The sequence below is a fragment of the Peromyscus californicus genome, unplaced genomic scaffold (genome assembly GCF_007827085.1).
Source record: "Peromyscus californicus insignis strain IS unplaced genomic scaffold, ASM782708v3 Scaffold_7__1_contigs__length_154581171, whole genome shotgun sequence".
Taxonomy (NCBI): domain Eukaryota; kingdom Metazoa; phylum Chordata; class Mammalia; order Rodentia; family Cricetidae; genus Peromyscus; species Peromyscus californicus.
The window spans coordinates 130,519,048-130,542,220 of NW_026294595.1; the positions used below are offsets into that span (position 1 = coordinate 130,519,048).

Genomic DNA, 23,173 nt, shown 5'->3' on the forward strand with positions numbered 1-23,173 from the left:
GATTATAGGTATGCATCACCATGCCTGGGTTATTATAATCTATACACTTGTGTATAGTTTTGATATTATACATTTGAAGGCCCTCATTGGGTTCCTACCTAACCCTGATCCACACTTAGAGAATCAATTACTCTAAGCCCAATACTTTTATTCCAGCCAGTTCAAGAACCTTCAAGCCATTGCATTTCTCACCCTCACAGGTTTCTGCTCCTTGGTACTGCCTCACCTAGCCAGCTTCCACAGTTTCAACAAAAAACCCTGTATAACTGCCCAATGACTGTTAAGATTCAACACCAAACTCTCTAGCAAGCTATTTTTTTCTACTCCTGAGGGAGAATTTCTACAGCATTGAGCAGTGGTGTGATACAGTTAACCCTGCATTCTCTAGCTCAAATGTAAGGCCTTTCTCAGTCAGCCACTTCCCTTAGCTCCTATCAGTAGAATAGACAGAACGTGAGAACCAATATCCTACATAACGAACATCTTGTCACCCACAGCTGGTCCGCCGTGACTCCCCTTAGGAATTCTTAACCAGTAGGGTTCCGCTGTCTTTGGATAACCGTAGTGATTTCCTTATCAATCTTTTTGCAAACATGCAGCCATTTCTGTTTATTAGCTAAATGAAAACCAGATCATGTCGTTTCTCTGTTTAAAACTCTGGGATAGCTTCCCAATAAACATAAAATCATTCGATATAAAACCCTAAGTTTGAGAGCAAGAGAGATGGCTCACTGGTTAGGAGCCCGTTGTGTTTCCAGAGGACCAGAGTTCAGTTCCCAGCACCCAAATCAGGCAGCTTACACACAGGCACCTGTGTCTCCAGCTCCAAGGAATCTAATGCCCTCTTCTGACATCCACAGGCACTGCAATCACATGCACAAACCCACACACCGACATGCACAAGGACAAAAAATTAAAAACAAAACAACGCAAAACACTAACATCCTGTGGCTGGCAAGATGGCGTAGTGGGGAAGGGTGCTTGTCATCACACCTGAGTTTGATCCCTGGAACACACACAGGGATTTAACCCATGTGTAAATAGTCATCCAGCCACCCAAGTGTGTTCCCACACGGCTGTCCTTTCTAACCCACATCCACAGTGTCAATTCCTGTCTCCATCTCAGGGCCTTTATACTATATGTTCCTCCACTGGACAGCAAGCTATGTAAGAGCAGGAACCTGTCTAGTTTTCTGTATCTTTGGCACCTACTTAAAATAGACACTCAGTAAATACTCAGTAACTGTATGAAATTACAACAGCAGAGCTATTTCTCTCCCCTTCCATTTAACTGGAGGCTCCTTCAAACTACCATCAAGTCTGCTGCTCAGCTATCTGATGAATGGGAACTCTTAACTTCAGGCCCTTTTCATTTGAATTAATGTACAGCAATAAACCTACCCTTTCCTGCTCTTTTAACAACGGAATTGTGAAACTTTAATGTGGAGGCTAAGATGCAGCCTAGTGATAAGAGTTTTGCCTAGTGTACACACATCCCTGGGTTCAACCCCACACTAAAAATAAACTAAAACAAAAAACAAACCGTAAGACAAAGTTTTAATGCACGACAACGACTACAGTTCTGTTTTAATGAGAACCAATTTAAATAAACACGGAAGATTCGAAGATGTTTTATAAAACACAAACAAGAAATAAGCTTGTGAAATGATCCACAGCGTAGGTGACTAGAGAAATGCAAAATACAACCACAGTAAGGCCAGGTAGTGGCGACGCCTTTAATCCCAGCACTTGGAGGCACAAACAGGTGGATCTCTGAGTTTCAGGGCAGCCTGGTCTACAGAGATAGTTCCAGGACAGCCAGGGCTACACAGAGAAACCCTGTCTCGGGGGGGGGGGGGGGGGGGGGGGGGACAAAACAAAAAACACCCAAACCAAAACCAAACCAACAGACCCTTACAATGGGGTAGTTACAAAGCCGCCAGGGGCTAAATGTAAGACCAACAAGGCCAAACGCTGGCAAAGGATATACGATTTTTAGAGTTAGTGAAAATATTAAATATGTCACCTTGGAAAACAGCCTGACAAGTCTGTCAGAAAGGCAGATAGATACCTACCCAAGTGCAATTCCACCGGCAGATTTTAATCTAGAATGAAAACACTACATTCGCAAAGCATTATTAAGAATGCTCGCAGCCGGGCGGTGGTGGAGCATGCCTTTAATCCCAGCACTCAGGAGGCAGAGGCAGGCAGATCTCTGTGAGTTCGAGGCCAGCCTGGTCTCCAAAGCGAGTTCCAGGAAAGGCGCAAAGCTACACAGAGAAACCCTGTCTCGAAAAAAGAAAAAAAAAAAAAAAAAAAGAATGCTCGCAACAGCCTTACTCATTATAGCCTAAAACTTGAAAAATTCCTAGTGTCCATCAGTTTGAGAACAGATAGTTATGCTTATAAAAAGCCAACCAGCAACAAAACAGATTATTAGTACCTGAAATCTGGATAAATCTGAAGGGTGAAATATATTGACTTTATTAGTTTTAGAATAGGCAGAAACTGCCAAAGGTGGTAGCACACATCTTTAATGCCAGCACTCAGGAGATAGAGCAGGCAGATCTCTGAGTTCAGGGCCAGCCTGGTCTACAGAGCAAGTTCCAGGACAGTGAAAGCTACACAGAGAAACCCCTATTTTAAAAAATAAACAGAAAAGAAACAATAGGCAAAGCCTAATCTTTGTTGTCCTCCTCCTCCCCCAAGGGAGAAGTGGGTGCAACTGAGGAAAGCCATAGAATTCCAGGAAAAGATGGGTCAGTTGAGTCACAAAGGGTCTGCACTTCATTCCAACCATATACTGTGGGCCCGCTGTGTGCCAAGTAACATAGGGCTTGACTCTATGACATTACTAAGTTGGCCTGGCTTCTATTCTCAATGTCAGGGCTTCCTGTGCAACCAAGGTTTCCTATTTTTGTTTTTATCTTCTCACAGATCTGCCCTTTTCTTTCTTGTTGGAATATTACTGAGTAGGAAAAAAAAAACACCTTAATAATTTGCAGTTTTCGCTCTGTATTGAGAATCACATCTACATTTCCATCATTTGGGGGTAGAGGATGGAAGACTAGAAGCTCACAGCCAGCTTGGGCCATGGACTGTCTCAGGAATATGGAAACAAAACTCACGAGTCTGCATAGGACACCAGCATTCTCCCTCTGAGCTACTTCACTAGTCCCGCCCCTGACATGACTTGTGTAGCCCTTGCTGGCCTCAACTATCCATTCTCCTTCATCTCCAGCACTGAGATTATAGGGGAAACCACAATACCTACAATAGCTAGTTTTCTTTTTGAGCCAAGGTTCCTTTAAATTACCTGTAATTTATGGGATTATTAATTTTTTTCAAGTCTTCTAAGTCTATCCCTACTTGGAAATCTGCGGTTAAAAACTCCTGTTGCACTTCTGACCACTGTTTATTATTCCTAAACTACACACCACTTATTTTGTTTGAGACAGCATCTTTTCAGATGAGTTACGCTGGCCTCAAATTCACTATCCTCCTGCCTTTGGCTTCAGAGTACTGGGATTAGAGCCTTTGTCACCGTGCCCTATCAACAGCTACATACTCAGACTCACTTTTCATATAGTGCCATTTCAATCAGATGAGGCTTTCATTTCAACCGAACCCTTAAATACCACTGTAAGGAAAAATAAGAAATTTTATTTAAGTGGTCTGACTCATGCTTATTAGATCTTTGTGTACAGAATTTGTTCAACCAATTTCAGGATAAGCCAAGGACCTTCAGAAATTATTTAAATTTAGACTTGTCTGATGCTAAACCAATCAACAGAGAGGTGAGTTTTCTGGCACATTTGACAGTTAGCTCTGGTGTCTCCTCTTTCCATTGGAGCTAGTACAGAGCTGCAGATGGAAACACCTAGAAGCTAGAGCTCCAGCCTTCTCTGTCTTGTTCATGGTCACTTGGGGGTCTCATTCCTTTCTCCTCTATTGGTTTTTTCCTCTGCTCCCACTGCCAGCCTCAGAGCTTTCTAAGCCCTATAGCTAAGATCCTCTCTTAGAGCAGGGTCCTCCCAGCAGAGGCAGGACTGCAGGTTTGAGTCTACCCTGAGCTGATACAGAGAATGTGTCTCCAAACATGAAAGCCCCCATCTCCTCACTTTTATAATTCGCAACATCATAAATAAAATGGGATTGACTGTCTAGCCCACATTCTGTGACCCCAGGCAGAGGAAGGGCAGGATGTGGCTACGGCCACGTGGTTAAGTGAAATGAATATGAGACTAGAACACAAATACTTGGACTCGTAAGTGCTCCTTAGAACTTTGTTTTTTTTGAGACAGAATCTCACTATGTGGCCCTGACTGGCCTATAACCCGATATATTGATCACACTGGCCTCAAACTTACAGAAGCCACCTGCCTTTGCCTCCCAAGGGTTGGGATTAAAGGTGTGCACTTTCATGCCTGGCCTAGAACTTTCTAGATTATAAACTCCCTTCTTTTCTGGAAAAGTTTTTATATTCACTACCAATCTGAAGGAGACAAAAGTATGGACTTCCCAATAGTGAGTAGACTCTAAACACTGCTCTCACTTCTTCCTACCCATCAGATGCTACTGCACCAGATGGTGTCCTGCCTATATAGTTTGGGCAAAATCATTAAGTCTCAGGTTCCACAGCTGTAAGGGGGAATATGATTTAGCCCTGAAGATTAATGTAGATAATGTGTGCAAGGTTCTTGATACGCAGTAGCTAGGACCTGAGCTGGAATTACCAGCATGTTGGGCATCACCATCTTCCAAGACTAACTCATGCATGCTGCCTTTCCCACGCTCCCCCACAGCGGCACACAACTGCTCTGGAGATACTCTATCTAATCTATAATGGACAGCTGTATTCTTTCCGTATTTCTCCACCTCCTTCCCTACTGAGAAACTTTTTTTGGTTTTTCGAGACAGGGTTTCTCTGTGTAGCTTTGTGCCTTTCCTGGAACTCGCTTTGGAGACCAGGCTGGCCTCGAACTCACAGAGATCCGCCTGGCTCTGCCTCCCGAGTGCTGGGATTAAAGGCGTGCGCCACCACCGCCCGGCGAGAAACTTTTTATAGCAGGGTCTCATACAGCCCACAATGGCCACCAACTTGCAAAAAAGCCAAAGATCTTTCTGCCTCTACCTCCCAAATGCTTAATTATAGGTCACAAATCCTGATAGTACATCTTGGCTAGGCACCACAGACCTATATAGATACAATGGAAACTCAAAGCACTTCAGAGAAGCGGGCATCACTGTACTCGACCAGACTTGTTAAGAATCTGAAGGATTATGTGAGCAGGTGGCCTTGGTAAGTTTAAGGAAAGACTAAATGCTGTAAGCCTCTCCTGTTTTTCCCTGGGAGATAGATTACCTGCATACCACTGTTGACAGGGACTCTCTTTGCTAATATAAAAACCATGTGCTTCATTTTTTTTTAAATGATGCTCTTTTTCCTGCACTAGCAGGCTCTAACTGCTTTTTGTAAACCCAAGAACAGTTTTTTCCTCCTGGGTTCAGTTGCATCTAACTCAACACCAGATGGCCTAAAACTCAATTATCAGTCCTTTAAGCTCAGGAGTTACATGAGCTTCTTTATACCCAAGAGCTGAACCAGGCAACCCTGCAATCCGGAGCTCCCTTTATCTTCCCAAGGTCACGCTACAGAAGTGGCAGAGGCTACAAGCAGGTCAGTCTGAGTAGCAGCATCATTCCTTCAGACAACTCAGTCATGCTCACACCTGTTGTTGCCTACCTTGGCAAGATGGAGCAGCTCACAGATGCTGGATCGAGTCTTGGAGGCCAATCAGGAAACCCTCCAGAGGCTCCCAAATGAAGCACCTCCACCGGCTGAACAACCCTTCCCCATGAAACAAAAGACTATGCCCACTAACACCACCACTTTTCTTCCCTTCTCACTTCGAGGGATATGGGGAAGGTACTTGTTTTCTTACCCCTGCCATCTCCCTCTAATTTCAGGACTCTCCAAATTTAAATCAGCAGACATTTCTCACAGGTCACAAATCGAACCAAATAATTTCTTTTTGAAACAAGTCTTTACAGCAGGTTGGCCTATTACCCTAGATCCCTCTTGCCTCAGTCTCCCACGTGCTGTTATTAAAGGTGTGTCCCATCATGACCAAGTCCAAGTTCTTACTATAAGGTGACATTCTTTATTCATATATGACTCAGGACTAATAAACTTATGCTCATAAATTAAAATTTTAAAGTGAGATTTATTTAGAAGCATGTATTTCTAAGAAGCCTATGTGCCACACAGAATCTGGCAGTACTGCAAAGCTTGAACTGTGCACGCACACAGGAAACCTAAGTGGGGAAATACAGCAGTTTCCCACCTTGTACTGGGATGGCCAGGAAAGTCTGAAAGCCACTCCAACATCACTGAAGACTGCCCCGAAGCCAAACAACACCTCACCTGTGCCGGACCATTCACAGAAAAAGACCTACCAAAGAGAGAACTGGATATGGAGGGAAGACATGAATGTTCTACCATGGAGTTTCTTTCCACCCAGAGAGAGACTCTGAACACATCCTATACCTAATTTTATCTGAAGACTTCAAAAATCCTGTCTGATCAGTACCCGGGGACCAGTTAGCAGGTAGTCCTTGTTTTCCATGTTTACTTGGAGTCGGGGAACTAAAATCACAGAGCGTTGAGGGAGGCTCTTCCCGAGTAGACTGGGGGATACTGCTAGTGACTTGAGCCCCCCTTCCCTCTCCTCAGATCGGGGAGAAACAAGCAACACTTGCTCTCTATGAAGTATTTGAGCATCCACGAAAATTCCACTCATAGCTGAGGAGGTTCATAGCTCATGCCTGTAATCCCAACACTGAGGAAGACTACTGTTTCCAAGGTCAGCCTGGGCAACAAAATGAGTTTAAAAACTTCAAACAGTGCTAGCAATAGGGCCTCAGGCTAGCTTAGATTTCCCCATCTATAAAATGGGAGTGGTGATGGCAAGTCTAGGGGTTGCGGTCACCCATAAGTGGGTCCTTTGTTGGGTGGATGCCTACAGCACACTGACTACTCCCCTTTAGTGCTCACAAAGGAGTCAATGTGCCTTTGGGTCGTGGTGTAGCGCCACTTTCGCTCCTTGTTTGCTCACAGGACACTTAGGACTCAAATGGTAGGACAGGGACAGGCTATGACAGTGACAATGTGGGGCTTTCACCACACAGAAAAGGGAGGGGTCACAAAGTAGCCAAACTGAAGTTCCATGCTTTTAGCTTCTCTTCAGAGTCAAACTCAGACAGATTTCCAAAAGAAATGGAGTAGCTGGATTCACAGAACTGTAGATGCTTACCACTGGATAGGATAAGCTAGACTCTTTTACAGAACAGAGGCCATAGGTCACAAGAACTGATGGGACCAAAGGGGATTTCTCTGTCCCATTCCGTCACTAGTTCACATCCTGTAATTCAAGTCCAATCTGAGATCAAGACAGCCACCACGACAGTCCCTCAGTGTGTCTCCAAGGCCTCTTCTCCATGGCCTATACTAACTAGCCTTACACACAGATGCAAAGGAAGTCTACACCCACCTACCACAATCTCCTTAACACTGGAACAGGAACTGAGGACTTAATGGACTCCATGTTTATAGGATTTCATTAAAGGAATAAATATTAAACAGCAAAGGAAAATAGTATGGTAAACATGTATGGTAAAGGTCACCTCAGAAAAGGTGACCCGCAGCAGCTACCTTCAAGGGTAGTCATTTCTGTCCCCATCCCACCCTGCTACAACTTACACATTTAATGTCTTTTATATATGGGGTGTTGTGAGGTAATACCAGACCATTTTCCTGAGCATCACTAGGGCCAGGGCACTGTCAAAAACTACTGCCTCTCCAGTGTGCATGAAGTTGAAGAGCACAGCAAACCAACACCTGTGGAAAAGCAAACTACCTTTGTTCACAGAACGTTTTCCTACTTCTCACTGGAACAATTCACCTGGTTGGGATATGTGGAGGATTTAAGGATTAGTCTCTAACACGACAGTATAACCACACACCAGTTTCACATGTGTTAACTGTCTGACCATCTGCATCAACTGGCCAGGAGAATCTTTACAGTTCCTGTGGTACGTTCAGTTCAGTACAACTAAGCACTTACATGTAAGAATTTAAGACTCTAATCTCTTGAGAAACAGGCATTTTTCTGCTTGCCTTCTCACCATTAAGTCCTGTTGTGCTCAGCATACAACAGTGCACAAAAATTTGTCAGGACGACATATAGTTATGGCTAGGCTATAGTTACATGAAAATATAAGTGTATGAAGATCAACAGAAATTGAATTCCACCAAAGCAGCAAAGTGGGATCTACTATAGTAAATAGCTACCTGAGCAAGTTTATAGCCAAGGGGCACTGCTGGTTCCATAGACCACAAGACTGAAGGGAATAACAGATGCTACATCAGCCACCTGTCTCCATTTGCAAGCTAACAGTGTGTAGTAGGGTAGGGAGCAAGACATAAAGAAACAGTAGCTGTATGGTTCCATATGTGTAAGACTGTTCAAGCAACTCAATTCCTCCATCCTTTTCTTTTCCCCCTGGAGACAAGGTCTCACCGTGTAGCCCTGCCAGATCCAGAGTGCTGGGATTAGAAGCATGTACAATGACCAGCTTTTCTTAAGTGTGAAACATTTAACAGCACAGTGTGGTTATTGTTTCATATGACTCACATGTAACTACCCTTAGCAATCAAAAGCTCCAAGTAAACCATCTCTACTGAGACTCATCACCTGGTTTCCAGCTGATTTACTATGTGAGTAGGCAAAAGGAAAAAACTGGCGGCGGCGGCGGCGGCAGAGACTGAAACATCAAGGAGCAGGCAGCAACTCCTGGGGTGAATTAGGCTGCTGCTACACCTCTGTACTTGTTCTTCCTCCTTCCAGATTAGGAAAAGACTCAAAAATAATTGTTCCCTAGGCCAGAGTCGGGGGTGGGGGGATGTAACACCACTTCTCTACTTATTTGCTGAATTTTATGTCCTAACCTTTTAATGGTGGGAGGCCCTGGGGCTCACTAGAAATAAAAGGACATGGTTAATGAGATTTTCTCCCCTAATACACAGCCTCAGTGTTTCTAAAGTGTTGTCCTGTACCTGGGGCTAGACTGTTTACATCAAGGTCATTTCTCCTGGACTCTTCAGTAGCAGAGTGTGTATTTACAGTATGCTGCCTTGGTTGTTTATTGTGACTTATGTTGATCCAGAAAAGGAGCCATACTTAACAATGTTTTTGAGACCCTCAAGACATAGAATATAGCTCAAAATATCACAAATAAGTCCAGGACACTAAGAATTAGCATTTAATAGATGAACTTGCTTATGTTGTTAAACAAAAAACTTTTTTCACAGAACTGTGCCTACTGCAAATGTGCTACCACAGTACTCTTCAAACTACCTTACAGTAAGCCTTCATGAGTTTTCAGAGTTTATACTAAAAAGATATAATTTTTAGCTGGGAGTGGTAGCACATGCCTTTAATCCCAGTATTTGGGGGGCAGAGGCAGGCAGATCTCTGTGAGTTCGAGGCCAGCCTGGTCTACAAACCAGAGTTCCATCCAGGACAGTCAGGGATACACAGTGAGACCCTGTCTTTAAAAAAAAAGGATCTAAATTTAGATCCTATCATATCCCCTAGAGTCTATTTTGGGGAGAGTAGTGATGGGTATACATAACTGATATGCTTTCTTGTATAAAATGCTAGAGAGCAGAAAACAATAAATTATAGAAGTGATCCTTTCCTGAGCCCACCCTTTTCAGATGGTAAGGCCACACTGTGTGTGTGTGTGTGGGGGGGGGCTGATCCCACTTAATCATCTTTCAAATATTTACTCAACATGAATCAGTTTTTAAAAGACTCAGACAAGGTGGCCTATGTCTGTTGTCCAATTACTCCAAAAGCTGATGTGGAAGAGCACTTAAACCCATCTAAATTAGCCTGGACAATCTAAATGAGACCCTGGAATTATGTATTAGTCTAAGCTCACATGTCTGCTCAGACTAAAACAGGAAATTCAAATAAAGCTAAACTCTTATGTGATAATGAAAAAACTAAAAGCATTTCCCAAAAACTTTGGTTGTAGGGAACAGCCCACTAATTCTTGCAACTCTAACCCATCCTTTTAAAAATTAAACCAGCAGTCTACGACAACTTCTTTTACTAATTTTCCTAAGATGAGCAAATGTGAAAGGGAAAACCCTAGAAGAGCGCTGTCACGAAGCAGCAATTGCTTTGGCTTCCTTTTCTTCCCCACCTTCATTAAACCCATCACATAGGAATACAAAAACCAAGCTTTAGGCAGGTGAAATTAGAGTCTACTCCGAGCCTTTCTTTTCCCTTTTCCACTGCAACCAGCATTTGAAAATGAGAGTTCACAGACCCCCTGGAGACTCCTGGTGAGGAGGAGTACCTGGTACTCGAGTTTTCCAAATCCACATAACGAAGCCATTAGCTAGCAAAGCACACACACACAATAAAATGAAATTCTGAAAACGAAGATACCACAGATTTGCCCTAGAATCAAGTTTCCTCCCTGCCGTCCCAAGGCATCCTCTTCTTTCCACACTTCAGCATTAGACAAGAATACACAACAATTTTTACCTCTAAAATCACCAAATCCACATTTCCAAAGGCGTAAATATTTTCATGAGTTAAAAACAAAAACCCAAAAAGTGGTATTAAGCTCAAAGACATACTTTTGTGCAGTTAAAGCATTAAAAGCATCAGCCTTTATTTTGTGACAAGTTTATTGAACAGTATCCAAGACTTCTTCTTTATAAACAAACAAACAAACAAACAAAAAAAAAAACGCTAAGTGGTGCCAAAGTAGTAGGTGCTGGCAATGTGGTCACACTGTCAACAGCCTTTTAGCTGTGCTGGATTTTTAAAGTTTGGACTACAGAACTGCCAATAAAACAGCTGAAGGAAAATAATTTACACATGGCAATTGTGAGTGGGAAAAGTGATCACCGCCAGAAACTTTCCCCCAAAATGGACTAGGAGTCATTTTACATGTTCTTCACTCATTTTTCCAGTGCTTTTAAACTGAGTGCATTTTATTTTCACACACTTGTACAATCACAGAATCCAGCAAAATGGATTTTGAGTAAGCTTTAGTGTTTCCTTATTTTTGTGCAAGGTGACCATTTCCCCCGAAACTGTATATGCTTGCTTACTTCCATATATGTACATACTCCTAGATTTTCATCAAGCGGGTCAAGACTGACCTTAACTACACTGAATATTACTATCTGTAAGTTTGACATTTCCTAATGTAGGAACTACATTTCACTTAACACTGTTGCATTAAAACAAAACCCAAAACAGCCACTAATAATTGTACATCCAAACTAGTATAATCACAGAAAACACCTCCAAATTATGCTTAAGAACTAAATCTGTCACTGAAGTTCAAGAAAATTTACAAATTTGCTTATTTATAAAATACATTTGTAGGTTTTGCTAATCCTTTAAAAGCAAAAGAAAAATAAACACCAATAAAACTCAGGAGAAAACAAATTAAACCTAATGAAAAAGATTCTCTTCCATTAATGTCAAAGTCACCGAAAACAGACAATAAAATTTACACATGAAATTGAGAATACCTTGATAGTGTTTACAAACACTCTTTAAGCAATGCTTTACAAAGCCTTCATGCCATACAAATGAAAAAAAAAAATCATGTAAATTCAAATCCATACCAAACCTAGTTCTGGAGAAAATTTGTCTGTCGAGAGGTATGAATAGTTTCATTGAACACATTTTCATGGTTATTAAAACAAAAACTGAAACTTCAATGCCCAGAACAAAATGAAACAATATACTTAGCTGTTAAGTCTGTTAATAATCTCAGATATACAAAAACTGAAGTTCCAGAGGGCAGAGCATTTAATTACATTTCACAACAAGCACTGTTGTGATCCAAGGGAGCGCAAAACACAATTCTCTCTGATTTCTATACCAACACTATTTTCTTAATTTATTTAATGAACAGTGAGATTCAAGTTCTTTTTAGCATTTATCTAAGATGTAGAAATAACAAAATAGTTGTAACTGAGTGTATGGAATATTTAAAAAGTGTGTAGGAATATACAACCAAAATAAACTGTGAGAAAGGATAAAAGATTTTCACCTTTCAACAACCAATTTTTCTAAAATAAAGATAGTCAGCTTTCCAATGAGCAAAATAACCTGCAGTTGAAATAAGATGCCCAAGCAGTTCTGAAGTGTTCACATTGTCTTTGGAATGAGAAATGATCACTTAACAAAAAACATCACATATAAACATATTGCTTTTTGAGGCAGTATCTATCTGTCAAGCAAATTGTATCTGTGAGTTACTAAATGATTCACAATGCAGCCACTTCTTTTCAAAGTCTGTGCAATCCTTTCCCTAAACAAAAACTCCACACTATCAACCCTCCAAGACTATAGTAGTGAACAGGCTTTCCTAACTTTAGCACACAAGAAACTGTTACCACTCTTAAACTCTAGAATTACACGACGAAACAGTATCAGTGTTCCACTGCCTTAGAACACCAAAAAGGCACTACGTATAGACATACATGTTTGTGTGTATATACATGTATATATGCGTGTATACACATATATACAAATATATAAGTATATACAAGAAATGCCTCTTTTAAAAGTAAATGCAGACTTGTAAATAATGTTGGTGTGTTTCAAACCAAAGCAAGGTCATGTGAAAGATAAAATTTATTTCCCATGATTATCATTAATCTCCAATTCTGTATGTTAGGTTAATGTGAAACACCTTTCAAGCATTTTAAATGAGAAACAAACACTCAACAGAGACTTAAGTGTCAGTGAATAAGATGTGATAAACCAAATACTTTTATGAAAAGGACATTTAGCCAACCAAAGTCTATGTGCTCCCTCTCCTGTGGTGCCCTGATTGCCAAAAGGAAAGAGTATGAAAAGGCAGGAGTGATCTCAATTCTCCTCTGCTAGCTGTACTCAGACTCTGCATAAAAAGTATTTGTGAACAGGCTCGTGATCAACAGCTACACCGAAAAAGCCTCCAAGTTAACAGAATTAAACACACATCAACCTATAGTCCAACTTAAGGATCTTACATTCTACAACATTACTGCTAACAAAACTACTAATTTCAACTTCAGTTTTAAATCCCAAGATAGAATGCTCTTTCTTATGGATTCCTTTGTACCAAAATGTCACCTAAATTGGGACAAAAGCAATTTGCTAGATTAGTCCATCACAGAAAGGACTTCAAATCAAACACCTAAACACTGATTACTAAAGTGGTTTCTGGTTTTCATTGCCATCCAAACAATATTAACAATTTTAAATTTACTAAACTAATAAAACTTGGCGGTCAAACCAAAAAAGGCCAGTAGAGGACTCCATAGTTTATTTTTATGGTAAAAGTCATTCCACACAATCATAAGTGTGACATTAGAAATCAAAGTTCAGGGTTATATAGCACAAACCAAGTGTGGAGTTTTTATATTAGAAATTAATTAAAAACCAACAAAATAGGTGTACCCATTACAAGTGAGTCAATTAAGCAAATAAAGCGGCAACATCTTAAGCAGGACTGTCTATACAGCAAGAACCCTCAAGAAGCAATAAAGGTACATACAATGAATCCAGATACAGAGACTTTATTCAATTTTAAAAGAAAAATGCAGGTTTTAGACAAAGCTTTGACCCTAAAACAAAGCAAGTATGTCCAACTTTAAATCAAATTGCAAAAGTAGCCAACTTCTAATTGTCAGCAACTGGCAAGAGCACCCTCCACGAGCTCTACCCATGTTTCTATTTTCTTCATCCCACGTGGTATAAAAGAAAGCCAATCTAGATTCCTTGATAAGCTTTATATATATGATCAAGTTTTAGAAATGGTTTCTACTGGTATGCCAAAATTATTTTTGTGTTCTCTCCAGATAGCTTTACTGTAACAAATTGCAATGTTTATTCTGTGAGTTGTAAACAGCCAACCAATGCTCTGTGTTATAGAAACCAATCTATCTGCAATTGAAACAATCCACAGGTTCTAACCTGGAAATACTAGGAAAACAATCTGGATGCATTAATCACAGCAACATGAAGATATACCCTATAAAGAACTGATGTGAACAGCTACCCTAAAACGAGCTTTACCTTTCTTGAACCTATAGGCCTATCATTTAAGTCAATGACAGCAGCGGTGGCTTCATCCCGAGATTCAAAGGCCACCATGGCTTCACCTGTAGGCATACCTTTTTCATTGTATTTTAAACATACTGAACCTGGGATTACCTGATAACCATAAAAGAAATCTAAAATTTCATCAATAGATACAGTAAAGGGCATGTTCTGCACCTTAATTATTGTAGGTCCTGGTTTTCCAGAGCTAGCTCCAAAGCCAGGAGGACCCCCAATATGTATTGGGCCAGGCCCAGGCCCAGGCCCAAAGGTGGGAGGCCCGCTCAAATGCCCAGGAACACTTCCAAGACCAGGGGGTCCACTTCCAAAACCAGGAGGAGCACTTAAACTACCAGGGCCATTTCCAAAATTCTGCGGGATTCCCCCAAATCCTGATGGCCCACTTAAATTATTTGGTGCACCTCCAAAACCTGGAACTTCCAGTCCTAGGCCAGGCAAACCACTGTTTCCAACTGAAGGCATAACAGGTCTAACATCACCAAAGGCACCCCCTAATCCTGGAGGGGGAAGTGGTGGCCCAAACGCATTCGGGCCACCAAAATTACCAGGGAAGTTAAATGGCGGCCCATTATTGGCCTCCTTCGATCCTACAGTCAAGAAGACATGCTCCTCTCCTCCTGCAGTGGGAATGCCAGCACCGGGTATTGCGGGACCGGGCATTGCGGGACCAGGTATTGCGGGACCAGGTATTGCGGGACCAGGTATTGTAGGACCAGGCATTGCAGGACCAGGCATTGCAGGACCAGGTATTGCTGGACCAGGCATTGCAGGACCAGGTATTCCGGCACCAGGTATTCCGGCACCAGGCATTCCGGCACCAGCCATTCCAGCACCGGGTATTCCGGCACCAGGCATTCCAGCACTAGGCATTCCGGCGCTGGGCACCCCAGCACCAGGCATTCCAGCAGCAGGCATACCCGCACTATGCATTCCAGCACCTGGCATTCCGGCACCAGGCATCCCAGCACCGGGTATTCCAGCGGTGGGAATTCCAGCAGCGGGCATCCCTGCACTAGGCATCACTGGTACTGCAGGATTACCTGGAACAGGTATCTTTAAGCCCTTTTTTCCTTGGGCTGGGGGATTTTTCTCAATCTCTCGCATATCTTCTAGGGTAACTATATGAACAAAAGCTTCTCTCCCATTCAGCTTTTTACGGTGTAAGTGTTCAGATTTACGTGCATCATCTTCAGTTTTAAACTGAACCAATGCCTGCCCTAGACCTTGCCCATTGTTATCAACAAGCACATGTACAGCATTCTCATCCACTGGGATTCCTTCTAGGAACTGAAGAACGTCCATCTTGGTGATGCTGAATGGAATGTTTGTTATATGGGCACAGACTTTGGCAGAGCTGACATCCCCCTCTGGATTTAACACCATTTCTCTCTGGTCATAGCTCAAGTTCTGAAGTCGTTTTCGAATCATATCTATCTTTTCTAGCATACCTTTCTTAGTAATTGGATGAACTTGAATAAAGCGATTGCCCATGTATTGTTTGTGACGGCACAGAGCAGCCTTATAGTCAGCATCATTCCTGAATTCTACAAAGCCTTCACCAGTTGCTTTCCCATTGGGTCCATAAGCTATATAAATACTATCTTCCACAATATCCAACTTCTTAAAAAAATCAATGACATGTTTGTTTTCTGCTTCAAATGGTAGCCCTTTTAAGTAAACACAAAAACCAGCCTCATGTGGTGATCTTGACCGTGACCTTTTCTGCCCACTGGGCGATTTTGACCTTGGAAGTGTCTGAGGAGGGGGGTGGGCTTGTCCAGAAGACCCCATACTTTGTTTAAAAGTGATATGACCTCCAGCAGCTACCCACTGTCTCTCTGTGGCAGGACTGACTTCCACATAGCGTTGAATCATCAGCATTCTATTCCGTTTCAAAGCTTCAAATGTATCTTGAGGGGAAAGAAACTTAACCAATCCATTCCCATTATTTCGACCTACATGATCCTTTAACAAATGCACTGCATCAACTCGGAGCCCATGGAAAAACTCTCTGACATCATTTTCCATTGCAGAAAAGGGCATTCCATGCACACTCACATACAGATCATCAGGGTTGATGGGAAGTGACTTCACGCTGCTTTGAGAGTTCATCTGGATAGGGTTAACAGGATTTAATGGACCCAGAAACACAGGGTTCAGATTATTGTTCAGACTCATAGGTGCTCCAGAGCCATTCATTCCAGCAGGTAGAGGTGCCACAGGTGGTGGATTCAAGGGTGGCATGCCTGACATGGGTGGCAATGGGGTCATAGGTGGCACAGAAGGGACTGGGGGAATGGGGGGAACAGGAGGCACAGGAGGCAATGTTGGTACTGGAGGAGGAACTGGTATTGGGGGAATGGATGGCAGCGGTGGCAAAGATGGCATCGCTGGAATTGGAGGAATTGGTGGTGGTGGGACTGTGTTCATTGGAGAAGCTGTACTCGGAATGGTCGAGCTGAATGTTGGACTCCCAAACGAAGTCCCCATACTTGGAGGAGCAGTTCCTACGCTGGCTGTGGAAAATGTCTGTATGTTTTTGTTGCTCTCATGAACAGAAGTGGTAGCAGTAACTACACTTGGTGAAGGATTATTAAAGTTGGGTACTGTTGCCGGCAAGTTAACCCTGCTGCTCATCCCTGAGCTAGGTGGTGGTCCTGATCTACTAGCATTTGCTGGTGGTATATCTAAGTTGGCAGTTTCAAAACGCCTACGACTCAGTTCAATCATATTCTGCATTTCTGTTTTACTACTCAGTAATAGTGTTACTTTTGACCCTTTAATTGTACCACCTGTGCGCATCATACCAAGCCTTGCATCTTCATCAGTGGCAAAAACGATGAAAGCCTCACCCAGTTCACCCCCTACAATATGCACGCCCCCATCAGGGATGGTCAATCCAGAGAAGAAGTGGCGAATGTCCATGGTCCCCGCCACAATTGGGAGACCTTGCAAACGGATGACCACAGCCATGCTGCGCTGAAACCACACACACCTGCAGATGAGAAAAGGCAACGGCCATGTCAGACTCCTTTTTATTATACCAAGTTGTTAGTTGCAAGAACGACCAGCTACCATATTATCCCACAAGCATTCCCTCAAGCTATCACAATGTCTTTAATTTAGATCATTGGAATATCTGAACAATTTCAACTTCTAAAGGCTTTAATTCTGGAATCAATTATAAAGAATTTCAGTCCAAGGTTCAAAAGATTCAAGAAAAACTATAGGACAATAAAGTCACAATAAACATCATTCAGAGCACTAAACCTTCTGTGAGATTTAAAAGAAATGCATACAAACCTATAGGGGGAAATCATGCAAAGGGTGCATCAAAATTAATATTTAAAACTGATTTAACATCTTCCTTTTAAACTTTACAATTTCATAGTTATCAGAGTGATACCTTATAAGGCTCAATCTCAAAAGCCAAAAAAAAAAAAAAAAAAAAAACCCCAGAAAACTGGAATATTCATGGATTACAAATACCTAACAATAAAATGAAAGACATATCTCAAATGTGAAAGCATTCACAAGACCCTGAATTCAATCCTTAGCACCAGAAATCTCAAATGATAACAGATTCCCTATTTCGTAGTAAAATTTTCCGTTTATTTTATAGTTTTAATATTAAAACAAAGGAATATCTGGGGCTGCAGAGATGACTCAGGGGGGTAAGAGCACTTGCTGTATGTACAACCATGAGAACATGAGTTCTCTCCCTGCATCCACATGGGTGTGGATGAATACATCTGAAACTAGCTGGACCCCCGCAACTGGCAGCCTATTTCCAATGGAGTGCCTGACATCCTCTCTCAGGCTTTGCCTGTACACACATGCTCATATACGTGCACATGTGTACACACACATACATGCATGCATGCACACACTCTTTCTCGGTTTACTATAAGTATATTGAGAATCCAAAGAAATACTAAATAGAATAGCCAAAATCTGAGTTAAACTGTAATTATCACCCTAAAGTGGAACCTGTCACACCACTATTCACCATGGCTATTTAACCAAAACTCAGGTCTAGTGACTCTACCAAATTTTGCATTAAATCTTTTTTTAAAACAACTTTTAAATTTTTTTTAAATTATTTATTTATTATGTATACAGTGCGCATATCCCTGCAGGCCAGAAGGGGGCACCAGATCTCATTACAGATGGTTGTGAGCCACCATATGGTTGCTGGGAATTGAACTCAGGACCTTTGGAAGAGCAAGAGGTACTCTTAACCTCTGAGCCATCTCTCCAGCCCCTTAAAACAACTTTTAAATCTTAAACAAACAAACAAACAAACAAAAACCAACTTGGGCCAGACATGGTAGAACTCCCTTTAATCCCAGCACTTGAGAGGTGGATTTCTGAGTTTGAAGCCATGCTGCTCTACACAGTTCCAGGCCAGTGAGAGCTTCAGTGAATGAGACTCAGTTTCAAAGAAATAAACAAAATACATCAGTTGGTAGAATGTCTGCCTAGCACTCATAAAGCTCTAGGATCATCCCCAATTCCACAAAAGCTCAGTATGGTGGTGAATGTCAATTATCCTAGTACTTGAGAGGTTGAGGCAGGAGGATCTTGAATTCAAGACCAACACCACAGATTACACACATTAATGTATAATTCACTATTAGGGCCCCTGACTCAATTTAACTCCTACTGAATCTCTGGTTGCTCATTGATCTCCTTATAAAGCAAAACCTATCTCAAAAAAATAAATAAAAGGAGGTGGGGAGAGGGGCTCAGCGAGATGGCTCAGCTTGAGTTCCATCCCCAGGATCCACACAGTTAAGAGAATCAACTCAGTCTCTCTCTCTCTCTCTCTCTCTCTCTCTCTCTCTCTCTCTCTCTCTCTCTCTCTCTCTCTCTCTCTTCGCACGCGCGCGCGCACACACACACACAAATAAATGATTGTAAAATAATAATAATAGGGTTCAGCTGGAGAAATGACTCAACAGCTAAGAGTGTTTACTGCTCTTGCAGAGATACTGAGGCCCAGCACCCTCCTAGTAGCTCACAACCACCTCTAACTCAGTTCCAGGAGATCTGATGCTTGCTTTTGTCCTCCATGAGCACCAGGCACATGCGGTACACACATATACATAGCAAAATACTCATATACATAAAATAATTCTTTAATAATAGTAATAGGGCAGCACTTGGGAGGCAGAGGCAGACAAATTTGGCTGTGTTGGCCTACACCTTTAATCCTAACATCCAGGAGTCAGAGGCAGGCAGATATCTCCCTAGGGAGACCAGGCTGTCCTCAAATGCAGAGAGATCCATCTGCCTCTGCTCTCCCTCCTGAGTGCTGGCATTAAAAGGCATACCACCATTCCTGGCTATATGTTCTATTTTAAAGACTTTTTGAGCAGCCAAAAACAAACAAACAAACAAACAAAAAACTACATCTCACTGTTTACTATACCTGAAGAAATTAAAAAAAAAAAATCAAACATAACCAAATGGTGTATTTAGAATCACATTCTATTTGCAAACAGTTAAGAGCCCCTGACCTTTACATCTTACACAAACAGAACCAACACAACGAAATGATGACAAATTCTGTACTGTTAACACTCTTACTGTCTGTTTGGTCTCTCCTCTTTGACTACTCAAGTATGGCTTCCTTTTTTGAAACAGTGTCTCATGGAGCGTAACCTACTCTTAAACTGGCTACACAGCCAGATGACCCTGAACTTCCGGATCCTCCTGCCTTTACCTCCCTAGTGCTGGGATGTGCCACCTAAAACCCAGTTTATGTGATACTGGGGACTGAGTCAAGTTGTGCTTGCTAAGCAAACCCTCTACCAACTGACTGATATCCCCTACTCCTTCATAGTTTTTCTCATACAATTATACACAAAGATAAAAGCAACCTTCAAATTTAATCAGGAATGATGGACTAGCAAATAGAAAATATTTTATAAGACCATCATAAAACACTAAAAACAGCCGGGCGGTGGTGGCGCACGCCTTTAATCCCAGCACTCGGGAGGCAGAGCCAGGCGGATCTCTGTGAGTTCGAGGCCAGCCTGGGCTACCAAGTGAGTTCCAGGAAAGGCACAATGCTACACAGAGAAACCCTGTCTCGAAAAACCAAAAAAACAAAAAAAACAAAAAAAACCCACTAAAAACGGAGGTGGAGTGGGTGAGTAAAGCTTTTCAGATATGAACTACAAGAGTTGACAAGAGGGCTGGTAAGATGGCTCAGGAAGTAAAAACCTAAGTTGGATCCCTGGGATCTGCATGGTAGAAACAGACAACTGACTCTCCCAAGCTGCCCTATGACTTCCACATGTGTGTCACTGCTAGCCCCAGCACTCGCAAAGCACACACACACAACTGAAAAAAAAAGAAATAAAGATCACCAACAGACTTTCTCGGTTTTCTATTTAGCAGACAATATGAAAGTTTATCAGAATACTTCCAAATAACTGAGTCAAATTCACATTCCTTACTGAATCTGAAACATGTTTAAGTGCAAATTGTGATGGCACCTGTTAAACTTCAAAAAAGGTTCCATCACTTTCTATGGGGGTATTCAAAACCTGAGAAAAAGATACATACACTTTAGTTTGTAATTGAAGAATAAGATGAGAACTTGAAATGGTCCCAAGAACAGAGATTAAACACAAGCCTAAATGGCATTCACAGTAAGTTTCTAAACTATACTGTTAAGAGATTTACTGAAAGTTGGTACAAGGCACCCACGAAAACATTCTGATTATTAATACCCTGCCTAAGATTGCCAGCTGGGCCAGGCGGTGGTGGCGCATGCCTTTAATCCCAGCACTCAGGAGGCAGAGGCAGGCGGATCTCTGTCTCGAAAAACCAAAAAAAAAAAAAGGATTGCCAGCTGGAAAAGGGCTGGAGAATTAAACCAAGCAGGGTACAAGACTTGCTCCTAAAGCTATCTGACAAGAAACACTGTTCGGTTTTGAAAAGTATGAAATGACATCTGTCATTCTGCTACTAACCTAGCTTGAGCATGGCTTCTCCCTTCAACAAAAGGTTCAATTCAATTGCTAAGGTTTAAAATTCGTACTCCACAAACTATTACCTAACATTTACACTTGTATTTCTAGGAAATATAAATAACCACACCAAGAAGCACTGGAATCTACAATCTGTCTATAATTCTTACTACCTAACAATAAGAAATGTATCCATATAAATACAACAGAGGAAGCAACTGTTCATACCACCCTATCCCTCAGACACGCTTCTCTCTCACGCACGCATGCACGCACGCACATTACATCTACTTTCTTATTTCTTAATAAGGTATCTCATTTTGTTTTGTATAAAAATAAACCTTCTATTCAAAATCTCTTACCTTGTAAAACAAGAGATGTATTTTCTTAAGTAGAGGCCAAGTCAATCCTGTGGGCAACCCAATTAAAACCAACTTTTAGACTGCAATAGAGAATAAATGGAGGCAAAAATCAATGCAGGAATCAAAACAACACGCACAGGCCACACTGAACTGTACATTACGAAGAAGAGTCTGAAACCAGCGGAGCACTTCATAAGAATGTATAGTTTTGTTGTTTTTAAGGAAAGAGATACCAAAATCCCACACATTTTTAACTGCTTTCAAGTCTGAGAACCATTCTATCAAGAATATGCCAGCCGGGCGGTGGTGGCGCACGCCTTTAATCCCAGCACTCGGGAGGCAGAGCCAGGCGGATCTCTGTGAGTTCGAGGCCAGCCTGGTCTACAGAGTGAGTTCCAGGAAAGGCGCAAAGCTACACAGAGAAACCCTGTCTCGAAAAACCAAAAAAAAAAAAAAAAGAATATGCCATTAGGTACTTATATAAAGAATATGCCATATAGCCAAAAAATAAATGTAAAAACAGTACTAAAGCTCAGCTTCAAATGTTAACTGCTTTTTATCACTTAATGTTTATACAATCCAGAAAATTCCATAAAAGTCTATTAACATGTCCAACCTCAGCTTACTTTCCTAAATTCTCACCAAACTTCTGATGAAAAAACAAATGTGCACAATAACAATTCCTGGACAAACTGTCATCAAGTCAGGGATACTCACAGAAACCACTGCAATTACTCTTTCAAATATATTACCTTTGCATCAAAATATTACAGATCACAATACAACTAAAATGCAAGTTCTGTCTCAAAGTACTAATTCCACTATATTCAACATACTGAGATTTCTTAGAACGTAATTCAAAAAAACTTGCTTAAAAAAGTCATCTAAAGCATATCTGTAACCTCAGTATCAAGAGCAGGAGCTGAAATACTACTTAAGTCTGAGACTAACCTGGGCTGCATACTGAGTTCTAAGTCCAACCTAGTCCAACAGCAAATCCTTGTCTCAAAAGCAAAATATTTCTCCAGCAAATGTCTTAGTATATAGTAATACTTTCCAAAACACAAACAGGGTAGCAGGGTACTTATCTTTCAGAGTAATTTCTTCCAAACTAGTTATTAACGATTCACAACCAAATGACTATTTTTTATTTAATTTTTTATGCGTCTGGGTGTATTTCTGTATTTATGTCTGTGCGCCATGTGAATGCCCAGAGGCCAGAAGAGGGCTTCAGAGTCCCTGAGACCGGTGTTAGACACAGCTGTAAGCTACTATTCGGGTGCTGGGAATCAAACCCAGATCCTCTAAAAGAGCAGCCAGTGCTCTTAACTGCTGAGCCTTCTCTTCAGCCCCCTAATTATATTTAAAAGGTCATTTTAAAGTGTATTTTTAATTTTTAACCTTTTTTTGGGGGGAGGGGTACAAGCAGTCTCAGATTGAATCTAAGCCTAATATATTTTAGGCAAGCCCTCTATCACTGAGCTCTATCCTCAGTTCAACATTTTTTTGTATGGACATGTGTGTATATATATATGTGTGTGTGTGCAGAAGTGTGCATGCCACAGAATGCATGTGGAAGTTACACAACTCTGAAAGTTGGTTCTCACCTTCTACC

At 41.5% G+C, this 23,173-nt stretch overlaps 1 protein-coding gene across 11 annotated transcripts in view; it reads right to left on the bottom strand.

Annotated features, from left to right (window-relative positions):
• The window catches only part of LOC128102362 (RNA-binding protein 12), a 41,391-nt gene that overhangs the window by 11,322 nt on the left and 6,896 nt on the right, over positions 1-23,173 (bottom strand). For 3 of the 11 annotated variants that reach the window (XM_052726032.1, XM_052726033.1, XM_052726039.1), the window contains one exon: positions 21,559-21,638. The exons of 1 other annotated variant lie outside the window; for it this stretch is intronic. Coding sequence is in view for 3 of the 10 variants with exons in the window: in XM_052726031.1 (XP_052581991.1) it covers positions 14,148-17,186 (3,039 nt within the window). In the remaining 7 variants the exon portion in view is untranslated. Of the gene's footprint in view, positions 1-13,399; positions 17,209-21,558; positions 21,639-23,173 lie in introns of those variants that run through there. 7 more of the 11 variants (XM_052726031.1, XM_052726030.1, XM_052726037.1 and 4 more) reach the window with 5 other exon arrangements.